Source organism: Engraulis encrasicolus, chromosome 6 (assembly GCF_034702125.1).
Source record: "Engraulis encrasicolus isolate BLACKSEA-1 chromosome 6, IST_EnEncr_1.0, whole genome shotgun sequence".
Classification (NCBI taxonomy): Eukaryota; Metazoa; Chordata; class Actinopteri; order Clupeiformes; family Engraulidae; genus Engraulis; species Engraulis encrasicolus.
The window spans coordinates 14,626,396-14,646,395 of NC_085862.1; the positions used below are offsets into that span (position 1 = coordinate 14,626,396).

General features: G+C 44.1%; 1 protein-coding gene across 1 annotated transcript in view; it reads right to left on the minus strand.

Moving 5' to 3' along the window:
- The window catches only part of xpr1a (xenotropic and polytropic retrovirus receptor 1a), a 185,819-nt gene extending 167,011 nt beyond the window's left edge, over positions 1–18,808 (minus strand). Inside the window, exons 1-2 of the mRNA XM_063200742.1 lie at positions 18,345–18,808; positions 4,300–4,351 (exon numbers count right to left, since the gene is read on the minus strand). Of these exons, the coding sequence (XP_063056812.1) occupies positions 4,300–4,351; positions 18,345–18,413 (121 nt within the window). The 5' untranslated portion in view covers positions 18,414–18,808. The remainder of the gene's footprint in view (positions 1–4,299; positions 4,352–18,344) is intronic.
- Between the last annotated feature and the right edge of the window lie 1,192 nt (positions 18,809–20,000).

Below are 20,000 nucleotides of genomic sequence, written 5' to 3' on the forward strand. Positions count from 1 at the left end.
ACGTCAACGGGTGGAACTGCCATTATTGCCGTTGTAGGCCTACATAAAGACGCGCAGGAAGGGACCTGGGGCCGTTAATGTCTGTAAACGTGGCACATTCAAAGTCCTTCAACGTCGGAAAAGACCTGTTAACACAATCATATCCCCAAAATCCACCCCATTAAATGCAGTAACCAAATGTCGGTCTACACATCACCATCAATGAAGAGCAATGGGCGGTGAATGGTAAGCGCGAAGGCATTTTCAGTGTGACAAGATTTCGATTCCCTCAGTAAGATAGGCCTACATTAAGCACAGGTGCCTATTCCTCTGCGCAACTGTTTATCCAACCTCTGTGTGTGTGTGTAAAGTGGCCGATCCACGCGTGCTGTTGGGCGCGCTCGCAGTCACATTAAAGATCGCCTCTCAACGTAATTTAATTAATATTGCCGTGTTCCCAATTGTTATTGAATGTGTTACGCGTTGGTCCTGTTTTAAAAAACGTTCTGGTTGCTTTGTTTCAAGACGTTTTTGCAAGCTGGCAAGGTGGCTTGTGGAGAAACGAGAGAGTGTTCCGTGTTTCTCGTGGAAATGCGTCTCTGATTGGCTCACTCCTCCTGCTCTCAAAGAAACGCGTCTCTGATTGGCTCAGTCCTCCAGCCTTGGGAGAGAATGTAATGGGAAACAGAGTCGCCACTTCCCCTGATGGTACTGCACTATAGGGGCGCCAACGGAGGCGTGCAGGCTCCATTCAGGGCTGTGTTCTTTCGACAGCGACCCCTAGGCGAGCTGTAGGCACGGAGCAACCGGAGTGAGCAGGCTTTATGTATGAGGCTTTGTGCTGTGTGTGTACCTGAGAGTAGCAACCAGCTGATAGCTAAGCTAAGCTATGTTTCAGACCACCAGACGTTGCTTGTTTTGAAAACAAGCAGAAAAAAATTACTCGACATGTTTTTAGATAAATGGGTCGATATAAACCTTTGTGGGCAACGCCTTCTTTCGACGTGACGAAACACAGAAAGGCTTTCGTGATTCGCTCGTTTCTCTGCATTATTGATGTAAATTGGGAAACACCGGGAAACACAGCCAGGAGAGTTGACGCACCGCTATGAGAGCCTTGCAAGTGAGTTTAACTTGGGGTGACCGTCCGATCTTCGAAAGGAGTGAGTAAAACTGAGTTTTATCGGAAGTTGGCCTTTAAGGCCAAGTAAAATTGCTTTTCACTTGTATTTTACAAAAACACAAAACGATGGCCCAATTCACACAGATAGAGAAAGAAGGACACGATGCGCTGTGCACTTCGTGCGCCATGGGCCATGGCGCTATTTGGAGTGTGCTCACTGCTGAAACAACATTTGCTTTAACAGTAGCCTATTGGCCGGCTGCTTGTGACAGACTTGTATTACAATAGTAGAATTGAAATGAAAAGAAGAATATAAATACTATGACATAAGAACTAGTAACGCGAAGAATTGTCATCACGCTCGACTTGTGTGCCTTGTGTCCGAGTGCCTTTCCATTACGCACTATTTCAACATACTAGGGCAGTTGCATAATGTCCATTTTTGAACTTGTTGTAGCCTACGATGTAGTTTGGAGTTCTTGTGGACTAAGGCATAGCCTACAATGCAAGGAATACAAGAAGGATCACCACACACTGGTGCCTTTTAAAAATAATAGTGAACAGCGCATTTCGCAATGGCATCTTATGCCACATGTATTTATGTAGCCTATGCTTGTTGGAGTTTAATCAAAATGTGCTATTGGTTTTGTTATGTGTGGAGATATGTGAGCAATTAAATACTCTGCATTCATGCGAGATGCTGCTTTTGGTGTGGGTCAAAATCCCGATGGTAATCAAACGGTTCTTTTTTGGCGCAGCTTTGATTGATCGGAGCTCGTGAATTACGATAGTGGAACATAGAATTTTCTACTATATTTGGACAATATTTTTGTCCCCTATTTGAATATTGTGTTGGTGGGGTTTTTTTCAGCCCTGTTCGTAACATGACTAGACATTTGGTGTAGTATGGGTCAGAGGCTTGTGCACTTGGTGGCAGTAATCGATCGATGTTGCTTGAACTCTGCCTGAACCCGCCCCAAACCACGAGCAAGAGTGACGTGCTTCCCAAAACACGAACTAGCTAACCATGCTATTCGTTCCAATTCCAACAGTAGTACTAACGAACAGCCCCTACTTCGTTTTGCAGCAACACCTGAGTCGTTCGCTCCAGCATCGGACGAACGACTAACTACATTACTTGTAAACATTGGGACTTTGTAAGTCCGAACGAAGTGTTCCAGAAACAGTTTTGTCGCACCTGAGTCGTTAGTTGCTAAGTTAGTTAGCAACGAAGGTTTCGAGAATCTTAGCCCAGGTCAGTCATCTTCAACAACAAGAGCAGCATACACTGCAGTCCAGGGTCAGTTCTAGTACATTTAGTGCCCTAGGCCAGTGTTTCTCAACAGGGGTGTTGGGGCACCCTGGGGTGCCGCAGAAACGTGGCTGATGAATAAATGATGTACTATAATACATATTTGTCTAAATTGATAAGTTAATGCTAGTCAGTGGAATCTTTCATCTGCCATTTATGCACAATAAAGTAAATATAGGTCGCCCCAGTCAGCTGCAACTAGGTCGTGTGACGTCTCCAAATGTGTTACTTTTCTAAGCTTGTGTGGTATCGGATGCGATGCCATGTTACAGCTTGTTGGTTTGGGGTGCCTTGAAATTTGTCATGAATTGAAAGGGTGCCTCGCCTAAAAAAAGGTTGAGAACCACTGCCCTAGGCGAGCACCCCCTTTCCTTTTTGTGCATTTAGAAACTGTAATCTGTACACATTGTGTCATACATCTGAATGAGCACAGCTGATCTACAACTACCCACATACTGTATGTCCATAAGTAATTATTGTCAATGTAAAGTTTAATGTTTTATTTAATTTATTTTAATTTATCTCTTCTCGTGTTGTCGCACCTTGGAGCGTTATTGGTGGTGCCCCCAAGACATTTGGGGCCCTAGGCGACTGCCTTGTCTGCCTATACCTACCGGCCCAGGGTTACTAACACAGGAAAAAAAATTAAAAGCTTATTTTTTAGCAAGTAAAAACATCTTGATTCGTTTTTTTTTTTTTGCCAACTTTGTGGGACTTTTTGATCGGTTTGATTCGGGGGTGGTGTCCCCAATACATTTGGGGCCCTAGGCGATTACCTTGTCTGCCTATGCCTAGGTCCAGCCCTGCTACAGTATGTGCTCACCTCATCTCCCATTCAGCCTGACTAAGCACATGCATTTTACATGCAGCCTGTTCATACTCATATGCACACACACACCCTCACACTCACACTCATATGCATACATTCATATCTCCTGGTGTTACGCTGTACTAGACCTGCCGTATGCTACTGTGGGACACCTTAATTTCCTTTGGGATTACACACGTATCTCTACTCTATTGCATGTGTATGTGTACTACGCTGTACACCCCTGCCTTACTGGAGACGGTGTGACAATCTAGATATTCACATTCAAGGAGACAGGACAGCACTGCAAGTTGCTTGTACTTTATTGGCCGCCAGACATTTCAAAACAGTATGGTATGTGTGCTGTACGCGTGCAGGTCCTCATGTGAGGGTATGAGCTCACTGCAACCCAAGACCACTGTTTACCCTGTACCATGTGTGTGTGTGTGTGTGTGTGTGTGTGTGTGTGTGTGTGTGTGTGTGTGTGTGTGTGTGTGTGTGTGTGTGTGTGTGTGTGTGTGTGTGTGTGTGTGTGTGCCATGGTGACTGGTGATAAACCATTTGCATGTTTCCACCTCCACACACACACACACAGTCATCCCTGGCTGCCACCCCACCTCCATCCCCGACCGCCCCTCTGACTGCCCCCCCCACCCCTCCTCTGACGGCACTTCTTAAATTTAGCCTCCTGTTGACTCTTAGCCAGCGCGCTGCACTTCACTCTGTCTCTCTGTCTGTGTCAGTGTGAGTGTGCAAGTGTGTGTGTGTCTGCCTGGTGGTCAGTCAGCAATGTGAGTGGCGTGCAAGGGCTCAAAGTAACTTGGGGGGGTCATATTTAAGAGAGCGGGAAGAGGGGGAGGGGGAGGTGGAGGGGGAAGGGGAGGGGGGGGTAACTCATGTCAGAATGAGGCAACAGTCCAGGCGAAGAGCCAGGGAAGTGGAGGGTGGGTGTGCTGGGGACTGGGGGGGGGCGGGCTGCTGAGTTTGGTGTTGCTGGGTGCTGGGGACAAGGGGGGGTGAGTTTGGTGTTGCTGGGGGTTGGGGGGTTTGGGAGGTTTAAGGGGGTAGTTTCCTTACCTTCTATGGAAGGTGCCTGGTCCTGGGCAGAATACAGCATCTCTTTGAATGCCTGCGGGAGGAAACGGAAAACTGTTAATGACATAATCACACATGTGAGACGGGAGGGGAGTCAGGCTAAAGGCTAAAGCTGGCTAGAGGATGGTATTGCAGGCAGGCATCTTTATTTCCACCGACACACACACACACACACACACATACACACACCTCTGAGGGCTGTCACGGGAAGACCTTGGGAAGCCATTCCCAATTACACAGGAACAACAAGTAGCTACATTTACGTGTGTGTGTGTGTGTGTGTGTGTGTGTGTGTGTGTGTGTGTGTGTGTGTGTGTGTGTGTGTGTGTGTGTGTGTGTGTGTGTGTGTGTGTGTGTGTGTGTGTGTGTGTGTGTGTGTGTGTGTGTGTGTGTGTGTGTGTGTGCCTGTGCAAGTGCGCACTTGTGAGCGTGCATTCATCATGAAAACTGTTAATGACATAATCACACACATGAGAGGGGACAGAAGGGGAGAGGAGATGGGAGAAGAGGGGAGAGGAGAGGAGATAGGAGGGAAGGAGAGAGGAGATAGGAGGGGAGGAGAGGGGGGACGAGAGGAGAGGAGAGGAGAGGAGAGGAGAGGAGAGAGGAGGGGAGAGAAGAGAAGAGAAGAGGAGAGAGGAGAGGAGAGGAGGAGAGGAGAGGAGAAGAGAGGAGAGGAGAGGAGAGGAGAGGAGAGGAGAGGAGAGAGGAGGAGAGGAGGGGAGAAGAAGGGAGAGGAGAGGGGAGAAGAGAGGAGAGGGGTGGTGAGGAGAGGAGAGAGGAGATTGGGGGAGAGGTGGGGAGAGGAGAGGTGGGGAGAGGAGGGGAGAGGAGAGGAGGGGAAAGAAGAGAAGAGAAGAGGAGAGAGAAGAGGAGAGGAGAGAGGAGGGGTGGTGAGGGGATGAGAGGGGAGGGGGAGGTGAGTTAGGCTAAAGATGGCTGCAGTATGGCTGGTATGGCAATCATCTTTATTTCCACCATCATGGCAATCCTCTTGGATACACGGCATTACCTCTGAGCAGCGCACGCATGCACACGCACACACACACACACACACACACACACACACACACACACACACACACACACACACACACACACACACACACACACACACACACACACACACACACACACACACATACACACACACACACACACACCTCTGAGGGCTGTCATGAGAAGGACTTGGGAAGCCATTCCCAATTAGTGGAAAGTGGCTAAATTTACAATCACGTGTGTGTGTGTGTGTGTGTGTGTGTGTGTGTGTGTGTGTGTGTGTGTGTGTGTGTGTGTGTGTGTGTGTGTGTGTGTGTGTGTGTGTGTGTGTGTGTGTGTGTGTGTGTGTGTGTGTGTGTGTGTGTGTGTGTCTGTGCGTGTGTGCGTGCATGTGTGCATGTGTGTGTGCGTTCATTCAACATGATTCCAAAGCCTTGTGTCACCAGGGACCTGTATTACATTTTAAATGACCACATTATTATGTACACAGTATAGACTGTATATTAAATGCCCATATTGTTATTTATATATAACATTACCATATTGTTATATGTAGGCTATATATTATTATTATTATTATTATATATTTTGTTGCGGAATCCATACATCCAAAACAATGTAATTGTATTAAGGCAAGGCAAGGTAAGTTTATTTGTATAGCTCATTTCATACACAGGTGCAACTCAATGTGCTTCACAAAATTAACCCTAATAACCTTATTACGTAAACACTATTGGAGGTAAAAAAAAAAAAAAAAACACAACACACTGTTATTCCTAAACTCACAAAACTCAGATATGAACATTATTTTGTCAGAGTAAACAATGCATACAAAACATTCCCTACATAGTTGACTTGACACCTTGTCACATCCTTGTCACCTCCACTCCTTTTTGAAACACTGTACCAAGAAAAGACAGCATTCAATAAAGCACAATAACAGCAATCAATCAGCTCCAATAAATGTTGTTTATATATAAACGTAGTTCTGGAGGAAGTCCGAGAGTGATTGACAGCTGTCATTACTTGCTCCCGCCTTCGCGCATATTTAAATCCTTCCTTCCCTCTTTCGCCTGTCATGCGCGAAGGCTTTCCGAATTGTCCCACCACCTCCCCATACTCCTCCATTTCACTAGAACACCCAGTTACACTTCCTCTATACTACACATAGGGGGAAAGCGGATCTCATCCCGCATGAGCTCCGTTTAAAGCATCCCAGGACCGAGGCCAGCTAACATGCCAAACATGCATATACTATACGTAAACTGTACACCAAGCCCTCAAGGACAAACTCGTGAGATGATTTCTGTATGGTGAAGATAAAGAAGGAGATGATGATGACGATGATGACGATGATGGCAATGAAAATGATGAGGAGGAGAATGACAATAACAATAACAATAAACAGGGAAGCCGACAGAGGGGAGGGGAAAGAGGTCAGTTCATCCGGGCCCAGAGAGAAGGGGGGCCCAGAATTGGGTCCTCATCATATTGCATGTATTGGGTGAGGAGGAGGCCATTTCAGATAACTTTATCCCAGACTCAGCCAAAGCTGTCAGCGGCCCTGACGATAAGTAGTGTAGTGTGGGGGCGTAATGTAACCTGTGTAGCTATATTGGTCTTAATCATACACCTACACCTAGATAGCTATGAGCACATCAGGAGCAATTTACACGTACAGATATGAACACATGGAACAAGACACACACACACACACACCAGGAATCTGTTGAAGGTGATGGGTGTGTGTGTGTGTGTGTGTGTGTGTGTGTGTGTGTGTGTGTGTGTGTGTGTGTGTGTGTGTGTGTGTGTGTGTGTGTGTGTGTGTGTGTGTGTGTGTGTGTGTGTGTGTGTGTGTAAGTGAGAAGCAACAATGGCCACTGGTGCTGAGTGTAACTGTGAGAAGGCCCTGACAGGCACATACACACTTGCAGTAATACATTACAGATCAGCTTTCACTAGTCCAGAGAGGGCCAGCACACACACACACACACACACACACACACACACACACACACACACACACACACACACACACACACACACACACACACACACACACACACACACACACACACACAGTCTGCCGGTACTCTGCACATCTCTCTCTTTCACACCAGCCACACGCATACAGTCTCTCTCTGTCCCGCTTCCTCCACTCTCTCTCTCTCTCTCTCTCTCTCTCTCTCTCTCTCTCTCTCTCTCTCTCTCTCTCTCTCTCTCTCTCTCTCTCTCTCTCTGTCTGTTTATCTATCTCTCTCACACACACACACACACACACACACACACACACACACACACACACACACACACACACACACACACACACACACCCGCGCCTCTATTTACACATATAAAATGGGTGCCATACTGTATCGGCGTATGGAACAAATCTGAGACTGGATCAATAGGTTGTGCTTTGGGCCATATGGGAGCAGGCATACAGTGTAATGGGAATAGGCATATACAGTATAATCTGCATGGAGAACAGCAGCTCACACTCACTAAATGTCACCAGTAGGGCTGTAACGATATTGTATCGAACCGAGAAATCGTGATACACAGAGTCACGATACTGTATCGTGATACAAAGAAGCAGTATCGTGATACACCCTTTTAATGTTTTGATACCCATCTGCCCAGAAAACAACCACATGATATGAAGTGATTGTGCTTCCAAGCATCATCCTTATTATATAGACACTTTTCAAAATTATTTGTAGCCTCTTGTAACCTATTCTACCTTTGAACTATCATAGTTTTTATTCATGAAGATTATAATGTTGGCAAATGTAAAATCGAGGGGTGTATCGAACCGTAGGTCATGAATCGTGATACAAACCGAATCGTGAGTCAAGTGTATCGTTACAGCCCTAGTCACCAGGCTAAAACAACATGAAACACCTTAGGCAGCACAAATGCTACGGTAATGTTTTCTTCTGCGGGGAAAGACAGAGAGAGAGAGAGAGAGAGAGAGAGAGAGAGAGAGAGAGAGAGAGAGAGGGAGAGGGAGAAAGAGGGAGAAACACACACACAGACGGAAAGAGAATAAGAACCTTGTGTGTGTGTGTGTGTGTGTGTGTGTGTGTGTGTGTGTGTGTGTGTGTGTGTGTGTGTGTGTGTGTGTGTGTGTGTGTGTGTGTGTGTGTGTGTGTGTGTGTGTGTGTGTGTGTGTGTGTGTGTGCACTTATTTTGTGTGTGAAATTCTCAAATAGTTGGTTGGTGAGTCACCGTCCCTGTCCCCTGTGTTGTGCTTGTTGTGTCATGTTGTGTTATGATTCTTTTGAGTGTGTTGTGTTGTGTTATGATTCTTTTGAGTGTGTTGTGTTGTGTTGTGTTGTGTTGTGTTGTGTTGTGTTGTGTTGTGTTGTGCTGTGTTGTGTCATGTTGTGTTGTGTTTCTGCTAAATGTGTTGTGTTGTGTTATGATTCTTTTGAGTGCGATGTGTTGTGCTGTGCTGTGCTGTGTTGTGTTGTGTTGTGTTGTGTTGTGTTGTGTTGTGTTGTGTTGTGTTGTGTTGTGTTGCGTTGTGTTGTATTGTGTTGCACTGTGTTGTGCTGTGTTCCTCTTGAGTGTGTTAGGGGTTGCTGGGTTTATGAATGCCGCTGTCGGTCTCCGCTTGGCAGATAGTGTCCGCATGGCAACAGATGCCAACTCAGCGGGGACTGTGGGGGAGGGGCGGAGTACCATCCATGCCCAAACACCAAAACGCCCATACATCCACTATCACTTCATACGCACATATGACAAATACACACACACACACACACACACACACACACACACACACACACACACACACACACACACACACACACACACACACACACACGCGCACCAGGGCTTGACAATAACATTGTGCTTGCCGGCCACTGTGGCTAGTGGTTTTCCCGAGTTACTAGCCATCCACCTATTCTACTAGCCACAGATTAGTTTTTGTTTTTTTGTTTTTTTTAAATCATGACGCTGTACATCTAACCTCAGAAGATGAGGTGCTTAAAGCAAGAAGATGAGTGCATGGAATTATATATGGAAATAAAACAATTAGAAACTGAGTAAGTGAGCAAACTAACTGAGTAACTACAAACAATTGATACACAAGGGGTAAAGTGCAGAATATAGACTACGTTATTCTGATATGTCATACCGTTGAATAAGCTAACTGCCAAATTGGCTAGTGACACTGATATTGTTACCAGCCACAGCCAAGTTTTACCAGCATTTGGCCAGTTGGCAGGTGCCAGTGTCAAGCCCTGACACACACACACACACACACACAAAGTTGGCCAGATCACCTTTCAAGCTAAAATCCAATGCAGCCTCACTGATTGTATGGACCAGGCCTGTGAAGGACCCTCAGACATCGTATGGACTGGCCTGAGGCTAGATCCATTAGATCTCATGAAGTACAAAGCGGATTCCAAAAAAGTTGGGACACTTTGTATTTTGTGAATAAAATCAAAATGCTGTCATTTTCAAAACATCTAATATGTTAATAAGGTAGAGCATTATGTACAGACAACAAATCAGTTGTTAAAGTGAAGCAGAATTATTTTTTTTAGGTAATTATGTGATCATTTAAAATTTGACCCATGCAACAAATCTCAAAAAAGTTGGGACAGGGCCAAAACATGTTGTAATAGTTGGATAATTCTAAAAATAACACAAGGAAGAATATTTTAAAAGGAACTATATTGACTGCCAACATTAATGCACAACTAAAATACCATCACAGAAAGGCTGTGGCACTCAGCAGTGAAGATTTTGAGGGACTAATTACTTATCTATTACACAGAAAGATTGAATTATCAAAATTGCAGGCATATAAGGCCTATTTCCGTAATATAGAGTTCTGTGTTATCATTGCATGAGTTATGAGATCATGACATACTTGTGGTCAATAAGCAAGCTATGACACTCCAACAATGACAGCTCTCGAAAAAATGACCATAAACACAACACTTGATTAATGCACATAATGCAGACATTAAACAGTGTTACATGCAGAAAAGCTCATTCTATGGACCTAGGAGACATGTGAAACTGTCCTCTGATTACAGGATGGAAAATAGTTAATCCTGTTTGAAAATTATGGAGTCATGCACCCTCCAGGTTATATAGAAAATGAATACTTCAGCTTGATTTAGTGGTCAGTCTGAAAGACAGCATATACGCAGGTAAGGGGATGCAGAGGTGACTTGGTTAGGGTCTTCTTACTCATGTAGAGCATTAAAATGAATGTTAAATGATGCATACAGACTTTAAACAGCAAACATAGCTACCAAGGCATTATATTTTGGAGCACCGCCTTTAGGTATTGTCCCCTAATGGTGGCAAATTTAAATCTCTACTATGTTCCAACAGTGTGGTTCCATCATAAGAGTAAACAGGTCACAAAATTGTTTTCTTGCAGTCAGGATATGCCCATATTAAGCATAACAAAAAGGTAAACAAGTTGAAGAACACACCTATCAGTTGAGCTGCTGAAATCATGTCTCGCACATCAAAATATCTAATTTGTGAATAAAATTATGCCATCAGTCAAAGTATTTAACTGTTCAGTCTCATCCCTTGTGTTGTGTTTAGTCTTATCTAATATAAAATGCATTTTATTGGCCCTGTCCCAACTTTTTTGGGATTTGTTGCAAGGGTGAAATTTTAAATGATCACATAATTACCTCAAAACAATAATTCTGCTTCACTTTAACAACTGATTTGTTGTCTGTACATAATGTTCTACCTTGTTAACATATTGAATGTTTTGAAAATGCCAGCGTTTTGATTTTATTCACAAAATACAAAGTGTCCCAACTTTTTTGGAATCCGCTTTGTACTTTATTATCAGTCTTTTTTTTTAAATGTTTGTTTGTTTGTTTGTTTTTGTTTTTTTTTAAGAAAGTGCGCTCAACTCCCAACTGTTTCTTACAAGGTCTTCGGGTCCGAGCAAACAGCAAAGTTCATGTTAAGTAAAAAGCCGAAACGTCTGTCTTTCATGCTAACCCAGATTAAAACTGCAAGAATTACACCCGAGAGTGCGGCTTTTTTACTAAACATATATTTTATTATTAGACATACTTTTATGCTACCGTGATCTAGCCTGGGATATCCCATGCTGCTTTGCACAATTATTCCGTCCTGAGATAGGGAGCCAATCAGAGAGAGGGGAAGGGTGGAAAGATGATGATGAGAAGCACTTGACGAACTGAAGTATTGGTGCCATTTTCTATTTAGTAATTTATGTATTATTTTTGGATATATTCAGTATTTGTATATTATAGAATTTTTGTGATTGCATTATAACTACATTATTGCATTGCTATTTTATAATTTCCTCCTAGTCTAATCTGCCTTTAGTTTAATGCTTAGAATTATCTAGAAGGAATAGCCAATAGGAACTGATGCTGAGCAATGACGTTTTGGAGCTCGCGCATCTATCAATGTAAAAACTGCTGTGTGTTTGTCACATTGGAGAACTTCAGTAAGGACGGGGCGAACACAACTGTGTTTGTCACATTGGAGAACTTCAGCAAGGACGGGGCGAACAAACTCTAACACGTGTAGACTCGTTCATTCCGTCTATTTGCATGGATATCGAGAAAGAAATGGTCAACATTTTAAGAACAGCCATTTAGCCACTACAGGAAGCTTGCAGTTTGTTTGAATAGATACAACTGACACGATTGGCTATGGCTTTACGTATATGCCAAATGACTATTCATAACGCCCAATTAACCACCATGGGTAATCGTAAAGCACACCTTCGCTATGAGCTTTACAGTCAGGGAATTAGAGAGGTAGCCAGGGAGGGGGTGATCCGAGGTTTTCAACCTTATTTGAGACAAGGCACACCTTTTTTTAAGACAAAATGCGAAGTAAAGGCACAACACCAATTGAAAACGTTAACTAAAAATGAAACCTTGTTGCCTAAAACTTTATATTAACAATGTACAGCTATTCTATAATTTTCCACGGCACAACAGATGATCTCTCACAGCACATTAGTGTTCCCCGGCACACTGGTTGAAAAACACTCACACTGCCATAAATAAAACTGAATCGAAGTGAAAATTGAGTGGAGATGAGCTCCGATGGAATCCCAGCGGCCCATACATGTATGTATTGCTATCTGGCGCTGCAGTCCAGGCAATTAACACCCATCAGATGTTTATGGCTTTGGGCATAAATAATATCACCACTGCAATAATGTCACCACGTCACCTCTCTTTGTGTGCCGCCCACTTAAGCCATATGAACACACACTCACACACACACACACACACACACACACACACACACACAAATGAATTCATGGCCACGCTCACACAAACAACCCCCTCCCATTGTCACACACACACAGTACATGAATGAATTTATGACTCCGAACACACAAATGCACACATGAACCGTGCACGCACACACACACACACATGCACATACACACATGCACAGACACACAGACACAGACACAGACACAGACACAGACACACACTCACACTCACACACACACACACACACACACACACACACACACACACACACACACACACACACACACACACACACACAATGGCCAGACACATGTCCATTAAGAGCAGAAAAGAGAGATCCCTTCTCCTCTGCTCTGTTCTACAATGCCTCAAAGACAAGTCTCGTCGCTCACAGCCATTACCCAGGGTGCATTTCACCCAGCAATCAGTCCTGTGCCCTCTGCTTAGCATCTCCATCCAAACTAATCAATACTCCATTCAGAAGGAGACCGCTCTGTCAATGTGTGTGTGTGTGTGTGTGTGTGTGTGTGTGTGTGTGTGTGTGTGTGTGTGTGTGTGTGTGTGTGTGTGTGTGTGTGTGTGTGTGTGTGTGTGTGTGTGTGTCTGTGCGTATGTGTGTAGGAGTACGCTCGGTCAACCCCCCACACATAAACTCCATTCCATGGCTAACCATCCCTGACAATTCCAAAGCATCAATGTCCATCTCAGGATAAGGTGATTGTGAAGTGAAGGGTTCATTTGGATACCCTCTCTCAGCCGTATCCCATGATTCCATGGGCCCCCTGGGCCAGGCAACAACAATGCCTCCCCTCAATGTGCTGCTAGTGAACAAAACTATTTGGGGTTTTAGGCCAGAAGTGAGAGGTTTTTCTTTGTTTTTTTCATAATTTTTAGGCTTTTAATGCCTTTATTTGACAGAATTGTGAAGATTTATGACAGGAAGTAAGTGGGGAGAGAGAGACGGGGAAGGGACGGCAAAGGACCCGGTCAGGAATCGAACCCAGGTCAACCACATAGCAAACGAGTGCCCTACCATTTGCGCCACGGTAGGGCCTCCAGATGTGAGAGTTTATGTTGTTGTGGGTATGGGAGGTAGTCCTCTGAGACAGTTTGGAAAATATAGTTGTTAAAAGTGAACTTTTAGGGGGCGCTGTGGCGCAGCGCGCTAAGCCCCCCACATTTGTGCTTTCATGCCCACCCACGGGGACCCCGGTTCGAGTCCGGCCGGGGTCATTTCCCGATCCTCCCCAGTCTCTCCGTCTCATTCGCTTCCTGTCACCATCTTCGACTGTCCTGTCAAATAAAGGCATAAAAGCCCCCAAAAAATACATTTAAAAAAGTGCAATATGAGAAGACTAGACTTGGGCTTCAGGGCCCCCTTGACTCTTGGGCCCCTGGACCTGGGCCCGGTAGGCCTGTTTAGTAGGGAAGGGCGGAGTGTGTGTTTAGTAGATGTTATCTGTGCTTGGCCATATGAAGTCAGCCTATAAGCTTATATGAAGGCCACTGCACTGTTGCTGTGACACTGACAACTGGAATATTGCTGTCACAGCTTTCATAAAGAACAGTTTTCATTAATCAAAAATGACAATTTAGATTGCAAAATAATTTGCTACCTCTTAAAGCTGTCTATTCTGTAATGGCAAAATACAATCAAAACACACATTTGGAACAGACGGCAACTGACTCCCAATACAGTAGCTGCATTGTACACTACAGGCACACAGTACACTATACCTGCAGCCCAGGAAGCCAACGGGGGGGGGGCAAACAGGTAAATTGTCCTGGGCCCAGGGAGAGAGAGGGGGCCCAAAATTGGGTCGCCATTACATTTGTATGTATTGGGTAGGGGGGCCCTTTCAGATGACTTTGTCCCGTGCCCAGGCCAGCCAATCGCTGTCAGTGGCCCTGCCTGCAGCTAAAGCCCAATGCGGCAAACATCAAGGCTACCGCACCGCACCGCGCCGCACCACGCTCAGCTCAGCTCCCTCACTGTGTGCCGCAGTTTAAACATGCAGACACGGACCAGCGCAACCTCATTATTCACTCAATTAGTCATCCATTCATCAACAGAAGCCAGCCAGTCTCCCTTCCAACGCCACTCTCCTCTCCCGGGTAAGCAGTGTTGCCAAATTGGGCTGTTTCCTGCCCAATTGGGCTGCTTAGGATGGCCGTGTGCGGGTAAAAATGGCATTTAGCAGAAAAACCCGCCCAATTTTTGCCATAGAAATCAATAGAATTGGGCAGGATTTTGTGCTTCTAGACGGGTTTTGAGCATTTTTTGGGCTGGAAATCATCAGCCTCATCTGGCAACCCTGCGGGTAAGGGTGACTTCTTAACACAACGCACAGGCCATAAAGTACCAATCAGACATGCGCCACTTGCACTGATAAACAATGACAGAGCAGTAGAGGGCAAAGACCTACACAGGAAAAGTACAGTACAGTACTGTAGCTACAGTAATGACCTACACAGGCAAAGTACAGTACAGTACCGTACAGCAATGACCTACACAGGAAAAGTACAGTACAGTACCGTAGCTACAGTAATGACCTACACAGGCAAAGTATAGTACCGACCGGTAGCTACGTGATCATAGAAATGTCTTTAATATACTGCCATACTCCCCAGTACAACATGCCATTGATACAATGCTGTAACTACAGTAAGGTTTATTTTATTGCTATTCTCGATACCAAGAAGCAAGAGATTTAGTCACTCATCAACACACGATTTAAGTGAGTGTCAAAGTAGTCAGAGATGGGGTCAGTAAGGCTGCATGAACGCTCAAGAAGGCATGCACACACACACACACACACACACACACACACACGCACACGCACACGCACACGCACATACACATACACATACAACAAAGATTTACAACATTCTTAGCAAAGAATGAATACATCCAAAATACACACACACACACACACACACACACACACACACACACACACACACACACACACACACACACACACACACACACACACACACACACAGGCTGACAGACTGACAGAGAGACACACAGACAGACAGACACACAAGCACACACACACACACACACTGCTTTGTAGTGTTGCAATGTTTGTGAAGGAATTGATTCTTTTAAATGGCTCCCAGAAGTGAACGATGGGAACCGAATCCCAGCTGGGAGACACTTTTTCCTACTTTTTCATTCATTTTTTCGTTCGTTTTTGAGCATATGACCTTGATTTGAGCACTTCAATTTGGGAGAACAACACAAGTGGCCCCAGAGAGTAGCAGAAAATGTCTTTAAAAGCAGGAGGAGGACAATCAACTGTTTGGACCGAATGACCTAGAGGTGGAATCAAAAATGCTCTCTTCTTAACACTGGATAAATAATTAAAACCCATTCAAAAGAGCCCTCAGCTCTTTGAAAAGAACGAGCCACTATGATCCGAATCCCGTCAAAGAGTCAGAAATCCCTTCTCTACGGCTTTCTCTTTTATTTGTTCCTTTTGTTTTGTCTGTTGCATGCACACCCTCATTGGATGCAGCGAGTCCCTTGTCAAATCTGTTGCTCGACGTTGAGCTATGTCTACACAGCATAACAACATGCTATTTCATTGTAATAACACCTCAGACCGTCATACATGCATATTAATGAGTCTTCAGATATGCTGGTTCTTTGTCCGATTTTCACTTCAGTCTCCATGCCAATGAACAATGAACGGCTCTGAATGTCATGTATCGCAAAGACATCTATTCATGACCAAATATTACAGATGTAACTGACTGCAGATCAGCTGTCAACATGGAAAGACAAAGACAACAACAAAAACTGACGTTCAGACGCAACAAAAGCACAGCCAGAAGGAAAAAAAACCACATGTAGCCCATAAAGAGCACACAAGAGGTAGTCTACTGTTATCCCTCAATGCACAGGAATACATTGTCTGTGCTTAATTGGTCTCCACAATGTGAGCATGTACACGTATGTATATATTGTATAAGGGAAGGTGTGCAGGTGCAGCAGTGGTGTTTGTGAAGGTGTTATTGGTGGGATACTCGGAGAGCTTTGCTGCATAACAGCCAGGGATGTGAAATCTGCTTGAAATCCTGAATAAGATCTGCATAATACCCCATCTGTTCAACATGTCCTCCAAAGAGAATGTCCTTTCATTTTATCAAATCAATTTCCAAATTTTTGAACATCTTTTTTTCCCCCACAACTGGCAGTATTTTTCTTGTAAGCAACACCAGAGTGAGGACCACAAGACAGCGTCCGCCATTTCAAATCATCACTAGACACAGACGCTCAGACAGCTGTGGCTCTCAACGACAACCTCTGGAGAAAAACCCCAGAAGAGAAAATATGGATAGACAGCAATTTCATTTTAAGTTTTTATTTCTTTTATAATTTTATGATTTTTTTTCTTTAATATGATTGTAAGTGCATTAAATGTGCTGGTGGAGTTCATGGCTGAGGAGATTGAATATTCTGATATGATTGTAACCTGTGGAGGACCTTTGCTCCATTGTACAGGATTCATGAAAGTAAAATTCATTTGTACAATCTTGTCATCATACTGTAGTTCAACTTTGACCCACAGATGAGGCTGCTGAAATCATGAGAAAAACACGGACAGTGTCTGTCTGTCTGTCTGTGTATTTTTTTCACACCATTTCACACTCTGAACTGAAGCCAAACCATCATGGCTGATAACAAATTGTCCACTGAAAACATTTGTGGAATTGTTGATGATTGTGAGTATTTATTTATTTATTTATTACATTTTTTATAGAAAACAGAAAAAGGTATGGGGGAATCCTTACCACCTTGACAAATGAAAACAAATCTTTTTATTATTATTATTATAGTTGATCACACATCTGACCAGTGAATGTTCATTCCAGCTGTTTATTATTTGGCTACATGTTTTCCAATATGAAGGGCTCTTTATTCACGTCTAGATTTCAGTGCCTGTTGCTCAATTTTGTAGTGGACTGGTTTTGGAGAGGTTGCTATTTTGATGGAGACGACAGCTATAGCCTAGGCAACATCTTATCATTTTATTCATGAAGGAATCTATAAAAGTTTAATATGGTCATTACAGAGGCCAATAGGCCCACGGATGTTAAAGGTACAGAAAAATATTACTGTACAGATTTAAAAAAAAAAACATCGCAGTAAAAATCCAAGTCCATTTGATGATTGCGAAATGTAAATTGTCCGGGTGAGGGTCAGAATGCGACCCGCCCTTATAATTAGCGACCGAGAGACAAAGAGCTTCAGCGGACTCTCTCTTACGGCAGCCGCCTGACCCACTATACCGCCTGGCGCTCATACATGGACTATTTAAAAACACCCTTTTCGCCACAACAAACCAGAAAATACGTGAACAAAGACCAGCCTACGCAAAAAGATGGTCAAGCAATTTAAGTGTATGCGCTCTATACATTAAGTTGCACCCAAGAAATAAAAAATAGTGGTTTAAATAGAACAACTACTCTTAGCTCTGAAGATCCAAAACCCCCATACCTTGAAGTGTCATAAAACTCTGCATACAGATGTATTAGCCTACCCAAATGATGCACTCAAACGCGAACTGTTATTTGACTGAATAAACAGAAATTCAAACACAATACTGGCTATGTTCGCCACTTTGTAGATCCTTTAAAAGCAAGACTAGAATAGACTATATGTGTTCATTGTGCGAATTTAAAGCAGGCGCCACTGGTCAACGTCTTAAGCATTGCATACACTCAGTGAATTTATACAAAAAACATTACCTCGTATTGGATGTACTGTTTCCTCCATTCCGGCGTGATATGAGCCGAAATATGCTCTCCAAATTTCATCCTGTCGGATTTCCTATTTCCTCAAGCGCTTAAAATCCTGACGGGACAGTCTTCAGTTCTTCAGGTTGGCTCACGCTTTGTTATTTACCCCAGCCAGCCAACTTGCTGAGCCACATGCGTGTGCTTGCACTTTGTGCAATCTATTTTCGCCTTTTTTGAGGCAGCCAGCGGGTAGTATGAGACGTATGGCGACTCCTTCCTACATGCTACTGCGCGGTACGCGAGGCGCTCTGCACGCAACACGAGGAAAGCTCCCGTCCTTTAACAGGTGGCCCACAACCGGCTACGGTGCAGCGGCTCTTGCGACCGTCATGTAGAATGACTTTCTATGTCCCGGTTGGGTATGAAGTTATATCAATCCGCCATCACAGTCGGTGCAGCGTGTCTGCGTCACCGACGTGATCCAACGTTGCACTCCGAGTCCGACTCACAATAACATGAGGGTGAAGTCTTAAAAATAGTACGAATTCTCACGACCCCGGGAGGCACTGATTTATGCGCACAGGGCAACAGACCGCCTTTAGCACACTGGCTGGCTATGCAGAAGCTGTATATGGTGCTGACGCAGTTTAAATAAAGACTTTCCAGACCAAATAGGACCTGCAATTTAAGCAGAAGACCGATCCACAGAGGTATAGTAACCTACTTTATAGTGTTCTTTCTTCCAGGACAGCTAACCCCTCCTGATAAAAATGAACATGGCAGCCTATCAAAGGTCATTATTTCAAAAATAAAGCGTTTGCGTGTAAACAGGGCTGGGCATGCATTTGATTTCTGAACAATTCATTTGCGAAAACTGAGGGCTTAAACTCAACGGACCATATGCTCACAAATTTAGTACATAGTTCACAAGCCTTGAAGTATGAAATTGAGTTGAGAACTTTCTTGATCCTTTTATTACCTTCTGGTATTTAGTCTATCTATGCACGGCCTTATCTTACACGCGTCCACAGGAGCGCCTGAGCGCATCCGGCAGCTTTATCTAATAACCGCCTGCGCCTGCGCCACACCTGGAAGAAAAGTCCATTTTCCATTTTCTTGGGCCCCTCACTATCGGGTGAACAGCACCATCTGGTGTTTAGCCATGGCGCTGACACTAATAAAAAATAAAATAAATAGTAAAAAATAATGGTCACTGACAGTGGAGACCAATTACCGGTTTTACGCATTAATTTCACAAGTTGAGGAAATAAAAGGAGAGAGGTTTAATAAAATGGTTAAAAAAAAAAGGTTTCATAAAATTTCCAGAAATGTGAAAACAAATGACCTGCATGCAACTGATTTCAATGTCAAGACTTTGAAGAGCCCTCCTCCAAGGTTATATTTATCTAACCTTTTCCAAAACTAGCCGGTAGCCCCAATAGCGTGTCTCTATTTTGGTGTGTTTGCGAGGTCATGGGCAGAGCTAGGGAGTGGAAAGGGAGGGGGGCTCCTCTCTCCTCTCTGTTGACACAGCAGTTCCTTTCAGAGAGGAAGATAGATAACGCACTCTTGTCCATCGTGGTGAATTTTATTTACAGAAACAACGCCACACTGGCCGAAACGTTTCTGTAAATAAAACTCAGCATGATGGACAAGAGTGTGCGG